Genomic DNA, 13,832 nt, shown 5'->3' with positions numbered 1-13,832 from the left:
ATACCAGTTTAACCCTCAAAAGATTAGTATTGAATCACACACCCGGGGTTTGCTTCCCAACTCCGGCCGATTTGTTTTGAAGCTGAAAGCAATCTCGAAGCAGAAACCATTATCTGACACTGCTTTCTCTACAACCTTTTATTTATAAACCTCTCGTCCAAAGGTTTATAAAGTTCACAGTCGGTCCTGTTGTATCATACATCGACACGCTATTTATAAACCTCTTGGGAAAAAGCACGGGGCAGGCCATCCGCTGGAACAGAATTCACAGGGGAATCTCACAGCGATTAACAGTGGTCTATCACTAAAAATCCAGTTGGGTTCAAAACTAAGTCACTCGGGAGCCACCGGCGCGCGGGTTCACACCCCACGGCCGGGCCTCCACCGGTCCCTCCGCGCTGAGCACCCGCCTTGGCCAGCAGGAACCCCCTCCGGCGCAGTCCCCGCGGCGGCGACGCCTGTCCACACTGGGGTCCCCTCCGTCAGGGCAGGTTTCCCGCCCTCCCGCCCGCTCTCTGCGGACCACGCTCCCTCTCCGGCCGGCAGAGGCCACCCGCCGCGGCCCCGGAGAGCGGCGCGCGCTTCCCGAGCCCTGGTCGCACTCGGAGGCCGCCCACCCACCCGTGGGACGCCTAGGGGGCGCCCGGGCCGGGTCTCCCGGGGCCCCTCGAACGCGGGAGCAGAATGACGGAGATGACGAAGGAGCTGACGCCACGCCGCCCGGCCGCGGCAGCAGCTAGTGTCCGCCGACGCCGCCCCGCCCGCGCAGGTCGCCGGGCGCTAGCGGTCGCCCGTCCCGCGGGGCGCGCCCGCCGCAGACCCCGCCCCGCTCCGCTCCGCCCCGCCCCGCCCCGCCCCGCGGCCGGCCGCTCCAGGGTTCCCCCGGCACCCGCCCCCGCGCGCCCTGCGCTCCCGCCCTTCCTCGTCGCCGCCCAGCCTGCCAGGCCTTTTGCGAACATGGCGCTTGTCCCGTGCCAGGTGCTGCGGGTGGCGATCCTGCTGTCCTACTGTTCTATCCTGTGCAACTACAAGGCCATCGAAATGCCCTCGCATCAGACCTACGGCGGGAGCTGGAAATTCCTGACGTTCATTGATCTGGTAAGGCCTTCCGCTCCCCTCCCCCGTCCGCCCTGCACCCCGAGTCCGTGTGTGTGTGTGCGTGCGTGGGTGCGCCGGCACCTGCGCGCGCCTCCAGCCTCCACCCGTGTCCTCGCCTCTCCCCCAGTGATTGCGTCTAAAGGCCTGGCTGCCCCCCGCAGCAGCACCTCTGAACCACCCGTTACCTGGTAGCTGGGGCACGAATGGAGGTGGGCACAGCCAGGTGGTGGGGCTGTTTGGAGGGGAACTCAGACCAGCTTCTAAGAGGTGACACGGAAAGAGTCTCAACAAATGGATCAGACGACCTTGGTCATGAGTGGCCTCAGACCCATTCGCCCTCAGCGTGCTTCCCAGAGCACCCACCGTGGGATCAAGTTGCAGCAACAGAAGGAAACCTGGGTATTGTTGAATTACTTGGAGCTTCCTCAGAGAGAACCAAAATCCTCATAAAGAAGAGAAAGCGCCTAATAAAGTTGTCTTCTTTGCATCTGGTTTCTTACCCATTGTCAGTAATTTACTTCTAACCTTTCTCCCAGAAACATTAGGAGAGAGGCTTTCAAAATGCATTACCAGTAGGACTTTACACTCCTTATCTTTCCCCCTAAAGTCTGCAGTGGTTTGCATAAACAGTTCTGGTGACACAACAGCATAACCTTGGCAGCTGCACTTGGTTTTGGGTTGGGTTTTTTTTTTTTTTTTTTTTGGTTGTTTTTATTTTTTTGAAATAAAGCTTATCCACTTCTGGCACTGAAAAGGCCAGAGCATCAGAACATGAGCATAAGGCCCAATAATGACACGGGGTGAAATCTAGGAGTTTAGGGGTGAAAGGTGACTAATTTAGACGGTGTGGTTACACTAAACAATGACCAAATATGGGTAGAGGGTTAGAACAAATCAAGGAGTTCCAAAGACTAGAGAAAATGTAGAAGCAATTCCTAGGATGCCAGAACTGCCCATCCAAGATTATACATGAGATTGGCTGCACAAGCAAGATTATAATCTTTAATTGTTGACCCTCCGTTTTGATGGAGAGAATGTGATACGTGTTCTAAGATATTTCCAAAGGCTTAGGATCCCTCAAAGAAATGCAGTTGAGGGCTTTTTGTTTAGAAATACCGTTTTATATTTGTTTCACTTTCCAAAAAGAATTTAAGTATCTTTTCGCAGCAGTTTCCAAACTATGCACATGCCCTTGGGCAACAAGACTTCTCAGGGCATAGAGTGTTTCAACGGTTTCAGTTTTCAGATCCTCAACTTCCATCGTTTTCTTGAAACTGATCTGCCTCTGAGCATGGATGTCTGCTTGTTCTTCTTTCTTCCTCATTCATGCAAGAGATGAGCACATGGCAAGGCTCTGTGCTGTATTTCTCGGTTCCTTTTAGCATTCTGAATATGGATTGTCACCAAGACTCTCTTCACATTTGATTGAAAAACGAAGTCAGACTTGTTTGGACAGAAAGTTTTATTGGGTTGATTGGCTTGTCAATGAGGATTGGCTATGCCAATTATGTTATAGAGCAGACATTTTCCATAGATTGAATGAGTGAAATCTGCAGCCCTGAGGTTCTGATAAATATGTATCAGAGCATTCAAAATCATGTTCCTTTTTCAAGTGTTTAAACTTACGTTAAAAATGTTTAGATGTTATTTAAAAATATGTGCATAGATTTTCGGAATTCTTTTAGGGGCTGCGTGAATAAAATTCCTCTTGGATCACTACCTTATCGCATTCCTTAATCAGATCGCACTAAGAGCTGGCCCACTCGTGTGTTGCCAGGGAGCGGTGATGAGTTGAAATACTGATGGAGACCCTACCAGGGCCATGGAAACTATGAACAGTTCTCAGAAGTACCTTTGCATTAAGAACAGTTTGGGGAGGTAAGGAAGGGGGTCAGCAGGTGAGGGGGGTAAAATTTGAGAGTATCAGCCCGTGAGAGAGGACACCTTCTCATGTTGGCATTGCTTACGTGTGTTACAAAATAAGGCTCTCAGGAAACAGTATACCTCTCACAACCTTTCTGTGACATGATACCAGAGTAGAGCCAATTTGGCTGTACTTGAACTGCCCTGCAATTTATACTTAAGCGTTTGATGATTGGACATGCCTGTTTTCAATATATAATCACCACAAACATACTCTTACCTACTAGAATTCTGGCAATGAATTCAAATTTGATTGTTTGTTTCATATTTAGATTCAGTTTGTATAGTGCCTTCAAGCTAGTTGTTCAGACTTTTTACTTTCTGTGACTTCTGATTGAGATAGAATAATTATCTTTAATCAAGAGTTCCTGGGGCGCCTGGGTGGCGCAGTCCGTTAAGCGTCCGACTTCAGCTCTGGTCATGATCTCATGGTTTGTGAGTTCGAGCTCTGACAGCACAGAGCCTGGAGCCTGCTTTGGATTCTGTGTCTCCCTCTCTCTCTGTGCCCCTCCCCCCCCCCTCTCTCTCTCTCAAAAATAAAGATAAAAAAAATTAAAAAAAAAAAAAGAGTTCCTGTGAGGAAGTATGTCTAGAATATATTCATAAAAACATTGATGCGATGTATTATTTTTTTAATTATTGGAGACTTAGTGTCTTCAGAGTTTAAGCACGGTACGCTGTTGAAACAGACAAACTGTCAGTCCTTAGTAATGGCATGAAGAGATCAGGCTACTCTAATTTACCCATTTGACTTTTCATTTTTTTGCATGTTTAAAACAAACTATAGGGGCACCTGGGTGGCTCAGTTGGTTGAGCGTCCGACTTCAGCCCAGGTCACGATCCCGTGCTTCGTGGGTTTGAGCCCCATGTTGGGCTCTGTGCTGATGGCTCAGAGCCTGGAGCCTGCTTCAGATTCTATATCTTCCTCTCTCTCTGCCCCTCCCCCACTCTGTCTCTCTGTCTCCCAAAAATAAATAACCATTAAAAAAAATTTTTTTTTAAAACAAACTATAAACTTTATTACTCTAGGGCCTTGGACAATTTTAATGACTCTAAACTCATTAGAGCAATTTTGGAGGCGGGATTCGCTTCTAAAACTTTAACGAGAAGGCCCTTTTTCTAACCAACTTGGATTGCAGAGCCAGGATGTTATCCTGGTGGCCACAGTCTGATTCTATGTTCCACAGCATCAGTTTACTAGAATGTAAGTCAGGAAGGACTCTCAGGCTGCATGTATCTGGAAGCAGATAACCGGTTATGTGGTATTGGCCATTCCAGCTATATCCCTATCTTCCTTTGAGTGTTAGAGTCATCCCAATAGAATCAGAGCTCATGCTTCAAAAAAAGCACAAGTTACTGCTATCGGTAATCCTACAGTGTTCTTCCCCAAGAACTTCTTGTCCTAGCGTTGAAAAACTATAAGAGAACTAGAGTGTTTCAGAAATTCAAGTCAGTAAATAGAAATGGAATACTGGCTTGGTGTGGCAGGCAGACTAATGAGTCCTCTGTGATGTCCACATCTTCATCCCTAGAACCCATGGGTATGTTCGGTTACCCGGCAAAGGGAAGTTAAGGTTGCTAGTTGGCTGACATCAAAATAGGGCGGCTATCCCAGATTATCCATGTGACCCAGTGTAATCACAAACGTTCTTAAAATGGAAGGAGGCAGAAGGGAAGAATCAGTTGGAAGAAGATGTGTCTGTGGAAGAAAGTCACAGAGAGACGCAACACTGCTGGGTTGGAAGGTGGAGGAAGGGGCCAAGAGCCAAGAAATGTGGGAGGTGTCTAGAAGCTGAAGACAGCAAGGAAATAAATTCTTCTCTAGAGCCTTGAGAAGAAACACAGTCCTGCTGACACCTTGATTTTTAGTCCAGTGAGACCCACTTTTGGACTTCTGACCTCCAGAACTATAAAATAATAAATTTGTGCTGTTCATGTCACTAAAATTATGGTAATTTGTTACAGCAGCAATAGAAAACTAGTACACTTGGCTTTAAATCCTCTGACCCAGAAAAAAACTTAAATGCTATTGTACTTATACAGTGACTCAACTAGTTCTTTATGTGTATTAGGTAACTGGTTAATTTTAGCTTTAACCAAAATACAGATTTTTGCCTACTGCATCTGATATGAAACTAACAACAGGCACTATGAGAGTCTATAAAAACTGAACAAGATTGGAAAAACCAGGTCTTTTCTTCTCTGTGACGTTATGCAACATCTCATGCCAGGAGCACGAACACTCTCTGAACTGGAAATGAGCTAGAAAGAAAGAAAATTGAAATGAACCAATGTTGAAGTATTTCCTTAACCAGCATCACAGCTGATTAATTTTCTTGAAATGATGCAGATTCATTCACTTACTGGAGGATTAAAGGATAATTCTCCAAGTTATACAGGAATTGCTCCCAAAGATGGTAAAAATGAAGAATTAGAATACAACCAGAATAAATAAATTAAAAGAAAAAGGCAATTGTATGTTGAGGCTTCAAAGTAGTGGTGGAGTATAATAAACATTTGTAAACGTAAACATTTGAATAAATGGAAACTTTCCAAATATCCAATGAGTTTTCCTGTCCTATTTCCTCCTAGAACATTGAGAGTAATAGGGATTTTTGAAACATATCAACCAAAATTTTATTCAGATGTATATGGTAGAATGTATAACACACGAGTCAGAATCAACTTCTTTGAAAAACATGAACTGGACATCTGTTATATAAAAAATTAATACTGATCTTGAATATGTGACATTTTGATTAAAAAAATTTTTTTTAATGTTTATTTTCGAGACACAGAGAGATAGAGTGCAAGGGGTGGAGGGTCAGAGAGAGGGGGAGACACAGAATCCAAAGCAGGCTCCAGGCTCTGAGCTGTCAGCACAGAACCTGACTTGGGGCTCACACTTACGAACAGCGAGGTCATGACCTGAGCCCAAGTCGGTCGCTCAACTGACTGAGCCACCCAGGTGGCCCGAGACATTTTGATTTTTAAAGACTGACACAGAAATAGGCTATTCCATTTGCTCTGATTTGTACTGTTCACCATTTTGAGGGTTCTAGTTTCTTAGGGTTCCATTGTATTCATTGTTTCTCTTGTGCTGACTTTTCATTCATGCATTACCAGGACACTTGTTTAGACCTGGCCTCCCCAAAGTATGGTCTGAGGACCAGCAGGAATGATCTTACCTGGGAGCCCATTAGAAATGTGGAACTTCAGGCTCCACGCCCAACCTTCTGAATAGAATCCAACGTTTGTTTTGTTTTGTTTTGTCTTCTTTTGTTTTTTTAAGTAGGCTGAACGCCCAGCGCAGAGCCCAGTGCGGGGCTTGAGATAGCAAGACCTGAGCTGAGATCAACTGTTCAGAGGCTTAACTGACTGAGCCTCTCAGGCGCCCCTGAATATAAATAATCCAGACTTCTAATAAGACCATTACGTGACTCCTGTGCGTGTTCTAGCTTGACACATACTGCTCTAGGCCAAACTGTTTTTGTTTTGTGGCTTAACATGGAATAGCTTATAGGATGCAGCCTCAATATATTAGTTCTGCCTACTGTATTTAAAACATACTTAAACATAGTTCAGAACATATTTCAGGTGACTTTTATTGTGACATAATTAAAAACAGGATGTAAAAAAATTGCAACTTTAAAGTAAAAGAAAGGGACAAATATGTATGTCTCAGACACCAGGGATGGGTTATTTATTGCAGTTGGAAACCAAATTTAGCTGATCTTCAGGGCAACCAAGGCAAAAAAGAATACAGTTTTGATCCTAGCATTGGATAAAAGAAGCGTAGCAATTTATCAGGAAAAATATAGTTCTTTCCAGGCATTGGTTTTTCAAGGGTATTTCTCTCTCAGAGTGAGAGTAATTCTTGCTACTTTGCAAATTCAAGCAATTTCATGTAAAGGACATTGTCCTGTAATGTAATGGACATGTAATGTCCATTGTCATGTAAAGGACATTGGGTATGGGGCACCTGGGTGGATCAGTCTGTTAAAGGAAGGACTTTGGCTCAGGTCATGATATCGTGACCCGTGAGTTTGGCCCATGTCCGGCTCTGTGCTGACAGCTCAGAGCCTGGAGCCTGCTTCGGAATCTGTGTCTTCCTCTCTCTCTGCTCCTCCTCCACTCCTGCTCTGTCTGTCTCTCTCTCTCAAAAATAAATAAACATTAAAAAAACAACAAATTTTAAAGGACATTGGGCAGCATAGTGGATGGATAATGCCTTTGATTTTTAGCAGAATACATAGAAATATTTTTATAATTGATGTTTCTTATATCAAGATTTTATGAAAGCCAAAAACATGGTCTTATATTTTGACTGGGTAAAGGCATTTTTGTAGAGGTTTAAAGTAATATAATCTAGGTATTTATTTTTTTTATCTAAATCCTTATTGCAAAAGAATTTAAGAAAACCACAGAGGGAGCAGGATAAATAAGGGCTCAGATGTTGAAAAGCTTGGGGTGTTCAAAGAGCAGGAAATGGTCAAGTATACCTAGGGGATACATTTTTTTGCGTTTAGACATGCTAAGAATTTTGGACATTAAAAACTAAAAATAAATTGCATAAGTATACCAATGCATTTAAGTTTGTCTTATATTTACTTATGTACTTAAAATATTCTTGACTCTAGTTCATGGCTTAATTTTAAATAGGAAATAAAATATCTTGAGAAGAGATTCTGTGTATCATTATGTAACTATGGTACTTAGTTTTGCCAGTCAAAACCACAAAGTGCCATGTAAAGGCCAGTAGTTCATTGAGTACTCAGGGAATAAAATTAGGTGGGGTTTTGTTTGTTTGTTTGTTGTATTTTGTTTGGATATTACACAAAGAGGGTGAGACAGCACTTTTTTTTTTTTTTCAGTAGAATTGGACTTGACCCTAAAATGTGCCCATAAATTTTAAGGAAATCATGCTTTTTCCTAACCTGGGGGAAGAATTGTGAGTATAATGCTTCACACAGAATCCACTTCACCCTCTTTGAAAAATGTTTCTTTTGGATTAGACATAAAATAGGGGCCTGGTTTTGTCAGAGTGGGGGAAATAGTTGATGATATAATCACCCATTCCCCTTTCTTAGTTGCAAATGTTATTGAAATTACAGAAAGTCATCTGACCACTAGTTGAGGTCACTTTTTTCCCCGTCCCCGCCATCCTTCATGTCTGGTATAACATTTAGCAAAATTGGTAGCTGCTCTTGAGGGTTTTCATTTGTTTCTCTGCGTTGCCCTGAAATGTCATATGTTTCTGTGGAAGTGTGAACAATAGTACAATTTTCCATATTGAATCAGATGTTCCTGTGATCCAAGCATATTTGGAAAAACCTTACTGCTTCAGTAACAACATAGCTTTCTTTTGTGTCTGGCAGTCTGTAGCTAGGCAGTTAAAGGGCCCATTTCTCACCTGCAGAGTAGTCCTGCCCCAGTCTAGTGAGCAGGGAGCTCTCTTTGAATATGAAAGGCTCCTTGATCAGGTCCATTGTGGAGTGGAATGTAGCTTTGATAAGCTTGATCAAGATATGCTAATCAAGAATAACCAGAGAAATTGCTTGAATTTGCAAAGTAGCAAGAATTACTCTCATTCTCAATTTTGAGAAAATGGAATGTGTTCATTACAGTGCTTTAGAAGCCTGGGATTCTAACAAGTCAGACAATGATCTAGCCCCTTTGTATTGACTTATACTTAGACCTGTCAGACTGGGTTATAATTTAAAATTTTGATACCAGGGGCGCCTGGGTGGCTCAGTCGGTTAAGCGTCCGACTTCGGCTCAGGTCATGATCTCGCGGTCCTTGAGTTCGAGCCTCACGTTGGGCTCTGTGCTGACAGCTCAGAGCCTGAAGCCTGCTTCGGATTCTGTGTCTCCCTCTCTCTGACTCTCACCCCGTTCATGCTCTGTCTCTCTCTGTCTCAAAAATAAATAAACGTTAAAAAAAATATATCCCTTTAAAAAAATTTAAAAAAATAAAATTTTGATATCAAAAATAACACGTAGACAGGGCACCTGGCTGGCTCAGTCGGTTAAGCATCCGACTTCTGCTCAGCTCATGATCTCGCAGTTTGTGAGTTCGAGTTCCACGTCGGGCTGTGTGCTGACAGCTCAGAGCCTGGAGCCTGCTTCAGATTCTTTGTCTCCCTCTCTTTCTGCCCCTCCCCCACTCACATACACTCTCTCTCTCTCTCTCTCAAATAAACATTAAAAAATTTAAAAAAATAATATGTAGAATTATCGAAAATTTGTGCAATACAGAAGGCTACAGGAAAGAGTATATTCCATCTTAATGATCCCTAATTTTCTGTACATCTTAGCATTTTAGTGCTTCAAGATGGTATTTCAGAACTTTACACACAGAAGCATTCATAGAGAATCAGACTGCAGGCATATATGTATATGTTTACATGCATATAGAGTCAGATTTCACAAAAAATTACATTCTTTGTGAAAAGTTATGTTTTTGAGTTATACAGAAAAATATTTATTACTCAGAGATACCAATGTTAGTATTTTGGTATTTGCCTTTTGAGCTGTATATATATATATATATATATATATATATATATATATATATATATATATACACACTTGTCTTTAAAACACAAGTTCAGTGTATACATATGATTTGTGTGCATTCATTTTTAAAATTAACATACACCAGGGGGGCCTGGGTGGCTCTGTCAGTTAAGTGTCTGACTTGGGCTCAGGTCATGATCTCACAGTTTGTGAGTTCGAGCCCCGTGTCGGGCTCTGTGCTGACAGCTCAGAGCCTGGAACCTGCTTCACTTTCTGTGTCTCCCTCTCTCTCTGCCCCTCTCCCGCTTGTGCTCTGTCTGTCTCTCTCTGTCTCTCAAAAATAAATAAACATTAAAAAAAATTTTTTAATACGTAAAACTAAATGAAATTAACATACACCAAATTTCACTTTTTGGTGTACAGTTCAGTGATTTTTGACAGATGCATAGAGTCATGTAGCCATGATCACATAAAAATATCATTTTATGCTGACTCCTATAGTCAAATCCTTCGCTGGGACCACAGATTTGTTCTCTATTCCTATAGTTTTGCCTTTCTAGAAAAACATATAAGGTATACCATATGTAGTTTTTGAGTCTGGCTCTTTTCATTTAGCATAATGCATTTCAGATTCCTCCACGTTGTATACAATAATAGTTTGTTCCATTTTATTGCTGAGTAGTATTCCATGGTGTTGATGTACCATTTTGTTGATTATTCATAAGTTTGAGTAGTTTGAGTTTTTTCTAGTTTGAGGTGATTATGAAAAAAGCTGCTATAAACATTTACATACAAGTTTTTATGTGAACATGAGTTTTCATTTTGGAGGGTAGTGGAATTGGTTGGTTATACAGCAAATATATGTTTGACTAGATAAGAGACCACCAGCCTGTTTTCCAGAATGGAGGCGCCGTGTTGCATTGCCATTAGCGACACTTGAGAGTTCCAGTTGCTCTGTGTCCTCATCAGTGTGTGGTATTGTCAGTCTTTCTTCTAGTGTAATGATTCCTACGGATGTGTCGTCATATCTCATTGTAGTTTTAATTTGAGTTTCCTTCATGCCTAATGATGTTAAGCATCTTTTACTGCGCATTGCTTGTCATATGTGTATCGTCTTTGAAATGTCCGTTCAAATCTTTTGCTCATTAAAAAAATAGATTGTTTTCTTATTGTTAGAATTTGAGAGTGTTTGTGTTTGCCAGATAACAGTTCTCTGCCAAATATGTGATTTGTAAATTTTTTTTCCTGGGGTATCTTTCCATTTTATTAGCAGTGCCTTTTGCAGAGCCGAAGTTTATCCTTTTGATGACATCCAGTTAAGTACGTTTTTTTCTTTTATGGAACATACTTTTGATGTTTATTTAAGAACTTTTTACTTAACCCAAGCTCACAAAGAGTTTCTCCTCTAATTCTGTCTAGAAGTTGTATAGTTTTAGATTCTACATTTAGGCCTATGATCTATTTTGACTTTGTTTTTCGGGTATGGTGTGAGGTAAATGTTGAGTTCCCCCCCCCCACCCCCACCTTGTTTTTTGCATATGGATGTACAATTGTTCCAGGACCATTTCTTGAAAAGGCTGTCCTTTCATTTTTGTCCAAAATCAATTTGACTTCATTGTAGGTCTGTTTCTGCTGTACGTGTTTCTCTGTTCACAAGAACCACGCTGTGTTCATTACTGCAGCTTTACTCTAATGAGTCTTCAAAGCAGGTAGTGGGGGTCTTCCAACTTTCTTCTTTTTCAAGATTTGTTGAGGCTAGTCTAATTACTTTGTAGAACACCCTTGTCAGTATCTATAAATAATCCTGCTGGGAGTTTTTGAGAGAGATTCATTGAATCTGTAGAACAATTTAAAGAAAATTGACATCTTAACAATATTTACTCATCCAATTCATGCACATAACATACTTCTCCATTTATTGAGATCTTCAGTTTCTTTCATCGGAGTTTAGTAGTTCTCAGCCTATGGCTCCTACACATATTTTATTAGATTTATACCTATGTGTTTTATTTTTATTAGTACTATTATAAACGGTACTTGAAAAATTATTCTTTTATCAAATTTTTTCAAGTATAATTAATGTACGGTGTTATATTAGTCTCAGGTGTACCATATAATGATTCAACAATTCAATTCATTTCTTAGTGCTCATCAAGGTAAGTGTACTCTTGGTCCACTTTATCTGTTTTCCCCATCCCCCCCCCCCACCTCCCCCTTGGAAACTACCAGTTCTCTATATTTAAGAGTATGTTTTTTTGTCTCTTTTTTTCTTAGTTTGTTCATCTGTTTCTCAAATTCCACATATGAGTAAAAGCATATGGTATTTGTCTTTCTCTGACTGTCTTACTTCACTTAGCATGATACTCTCTAGGCCCATCCATGTTGTTGGAAATGGCAAGTAAATCTTTTATATTTAAATGACATTTTTATTGAGACAGTTGTAGATTCGTATCAGTTGTAAGATACAACACAGAGAGATCAGTGTAGGCTTTACTTAGTTTCCCCCTGTAGTGACGTCTTGTACAACTTTAGTATATCACAACCAGGATATTGACATTTAAACAGTCAAGATATGAAACAGTTCCCTTACCACAAGGACCCCTCATGTAACCTTTTTATGGATGCATGCACCTTCTTCCTCTACCTCATCCCTGCCCCCTGGGAACCATTAATTTATTTTCCATTTCTATGACTTTGTCATTTCAAGAATCTTATATAAATGAGTTGATATACACATAACTTCTTAGAATTGGCTTTTTTCACTCAGAATAATTCTCTGGAGATTCACCCAAGTTGTTATATGTGTCAATAGTTTGTTCCTTTTTATTGCTGAGTAGTATTTCATGGTATGAATGTACTACAGTTTAACTAGTCACCCATTAAAGGACATCTGGATTGTTCCAAGTTTTGAGCTATTGTGAATAAAACTGCTATGAACCTTCATGCACAGGTTTTCGTGTGAACATAAGTTTTCCTTTCTGTGGCAGAAAAATTAAGAAGGCAATTGCCAGGTTGTGTGGCATTTGCAGACTTAGTTTATTATTATTATTATTATTATTTCATTTGATTTATTTTGTTTTTCATTTTTACATATTTTATGTAAATTCTTTTTTTAATTTTGCAAACTTCATTTTAAAAGAAACTTCCCAGGACAACAGAGTGGCTGTACCATTTTTCATTTCCACCAGCAATGTGTGAGCAATGCAGTTTCTCCTCATTCTTGCCAGTTAGTTGATGTTATTTGTCATTTTAGCCATTTGATTGGTGTGTAGTGGGATCTCATTGTGGTTATAATTTGCATTTCTCAAATGGCTAATAATATTGCACATATTTTCATGTGCTTGCTTGCCATGTGTATATTCTCCTCAGTGAAACATAGTATTGTTTTGTTTATTGTTAATATATAGTATATAGAGATGCTAAATTCACTTATTCATTCTAAGAACTTTGCCATAGATTCCATGGGATTTTCTTTTTTTATATATATAGTCATGTCATCTACTAATAGAGACAGTTTTTTTTTCCCCCAATCTTCATGGCTTTTATTTCTTTTGCATGTGTTATTGCATTGGTTAAGACTTCTAGTACAATACTGGACAGAAGTTGTGAGAGTGGATATCCTTGCCTTATTTCTTTTTCAGGAGTAAAACTCTTTTGCAGTTAATTATGATGTTAGCTATAAATCGTGTTGCAAATAGTCTATCAATTTGAGTATCTTCCCTTCTTTTCCTAGTTTGCTGAGAGTTACCTTTTTCAGTTCTTCTCTCTCCATGATTTCTCCCATACTTTTCAATTCTCAGATGCTCCTTTTCTTGGTTCCTCTGGCCAGAAAATGGAATGCTTTCAGAATTTTAGCCTCCCATACTGTCATGTAGTCCTACACAATTGTGGCTGCCTTCACAGGGGTGCAGCAAGAGAAGAAAACCCATAACCCTCCAATACTCTCTGTACACGAGGGCTTCCTTTTTCCCAATTCCTCTGGCTGGAGAGATGGGTTTTGCACTGTGCTATTGCCAGTGTAGCTCTGTAGCTGAGAAGAAAATAAAAGAGGGAAAAATAGAGGGTGGGGAAAGGTCTCCCTCATGATCTCTAAAATGTGGGAATCTTTTCCTCAGTCTTCTGGCTATTTTTCCTAGAATTTGTGCTGTCAGTGCTAGCTGCATGATCCCAAGACTCAGCTCACCCTCAGGTCAAATTTAGGGAAGAAAGGAAAAATAAAATCCACCAACCTCACCCCTTATGCATCCTTATTCAAGTTTTTACATTAGTTCCCAATCCATCTGCTATGTGTA

The 13,832-nt window shown here is 40.9% G+C and overlaps 1 protein-coding gene across 16 annotated transcripts in view; it reads left to right on the top strand.

The window, feature by feature from the left end:
• Positions 1–858: 858 nt before the first annotated feature.
• AIG1 (androgen induced 1) overlaps positions 859–13,832 on the top strand; it is a 242,098-nt gene continuing 229,124 nt past the window's right edge. For 4 of the 16 annotated variants that reach the window (XM_027056743.2, XM_027056744.2, XM_015061856.3 and 1 more), the window contains exon 1: positions 868–1,098. In XM_027056743.2, the coding sequence (XP_026912544.1) occupies positions 958–1,098 (141 nt within the window). In that variant the 5' untranslated portion in view covers positions 868–957. Of the gene's footprint in view, positions 1,099–1,225; positions 1,586–13,832 lie in introns of those variants that run through there. The other 12 variants (XM_027056739.2, XM_027056738.2, XM_027056741.2 and 9 more) reach the window with 8 other exon arrangements.

This window comes from Acinonyx jubatus, chromosome B2 (assembly GCF_027475565.1).
Source record: "Acinonyx jubatus isolate Ajub_Pintada_27869175 chromosome B2, VMU_Ajub_asm_v1.0, whole genome shotgun sequence".
NCBI classification, from domain to species: domain Eukaryota; kingdom Metazoa; phylum Chordata; class Mammalia; order Carnivora; family Felidae; genus Acinonyx; species Acinonyx jubatus.
This window is presented reverse-complemented; position numbering and strand designations above follow the sequence as displayed.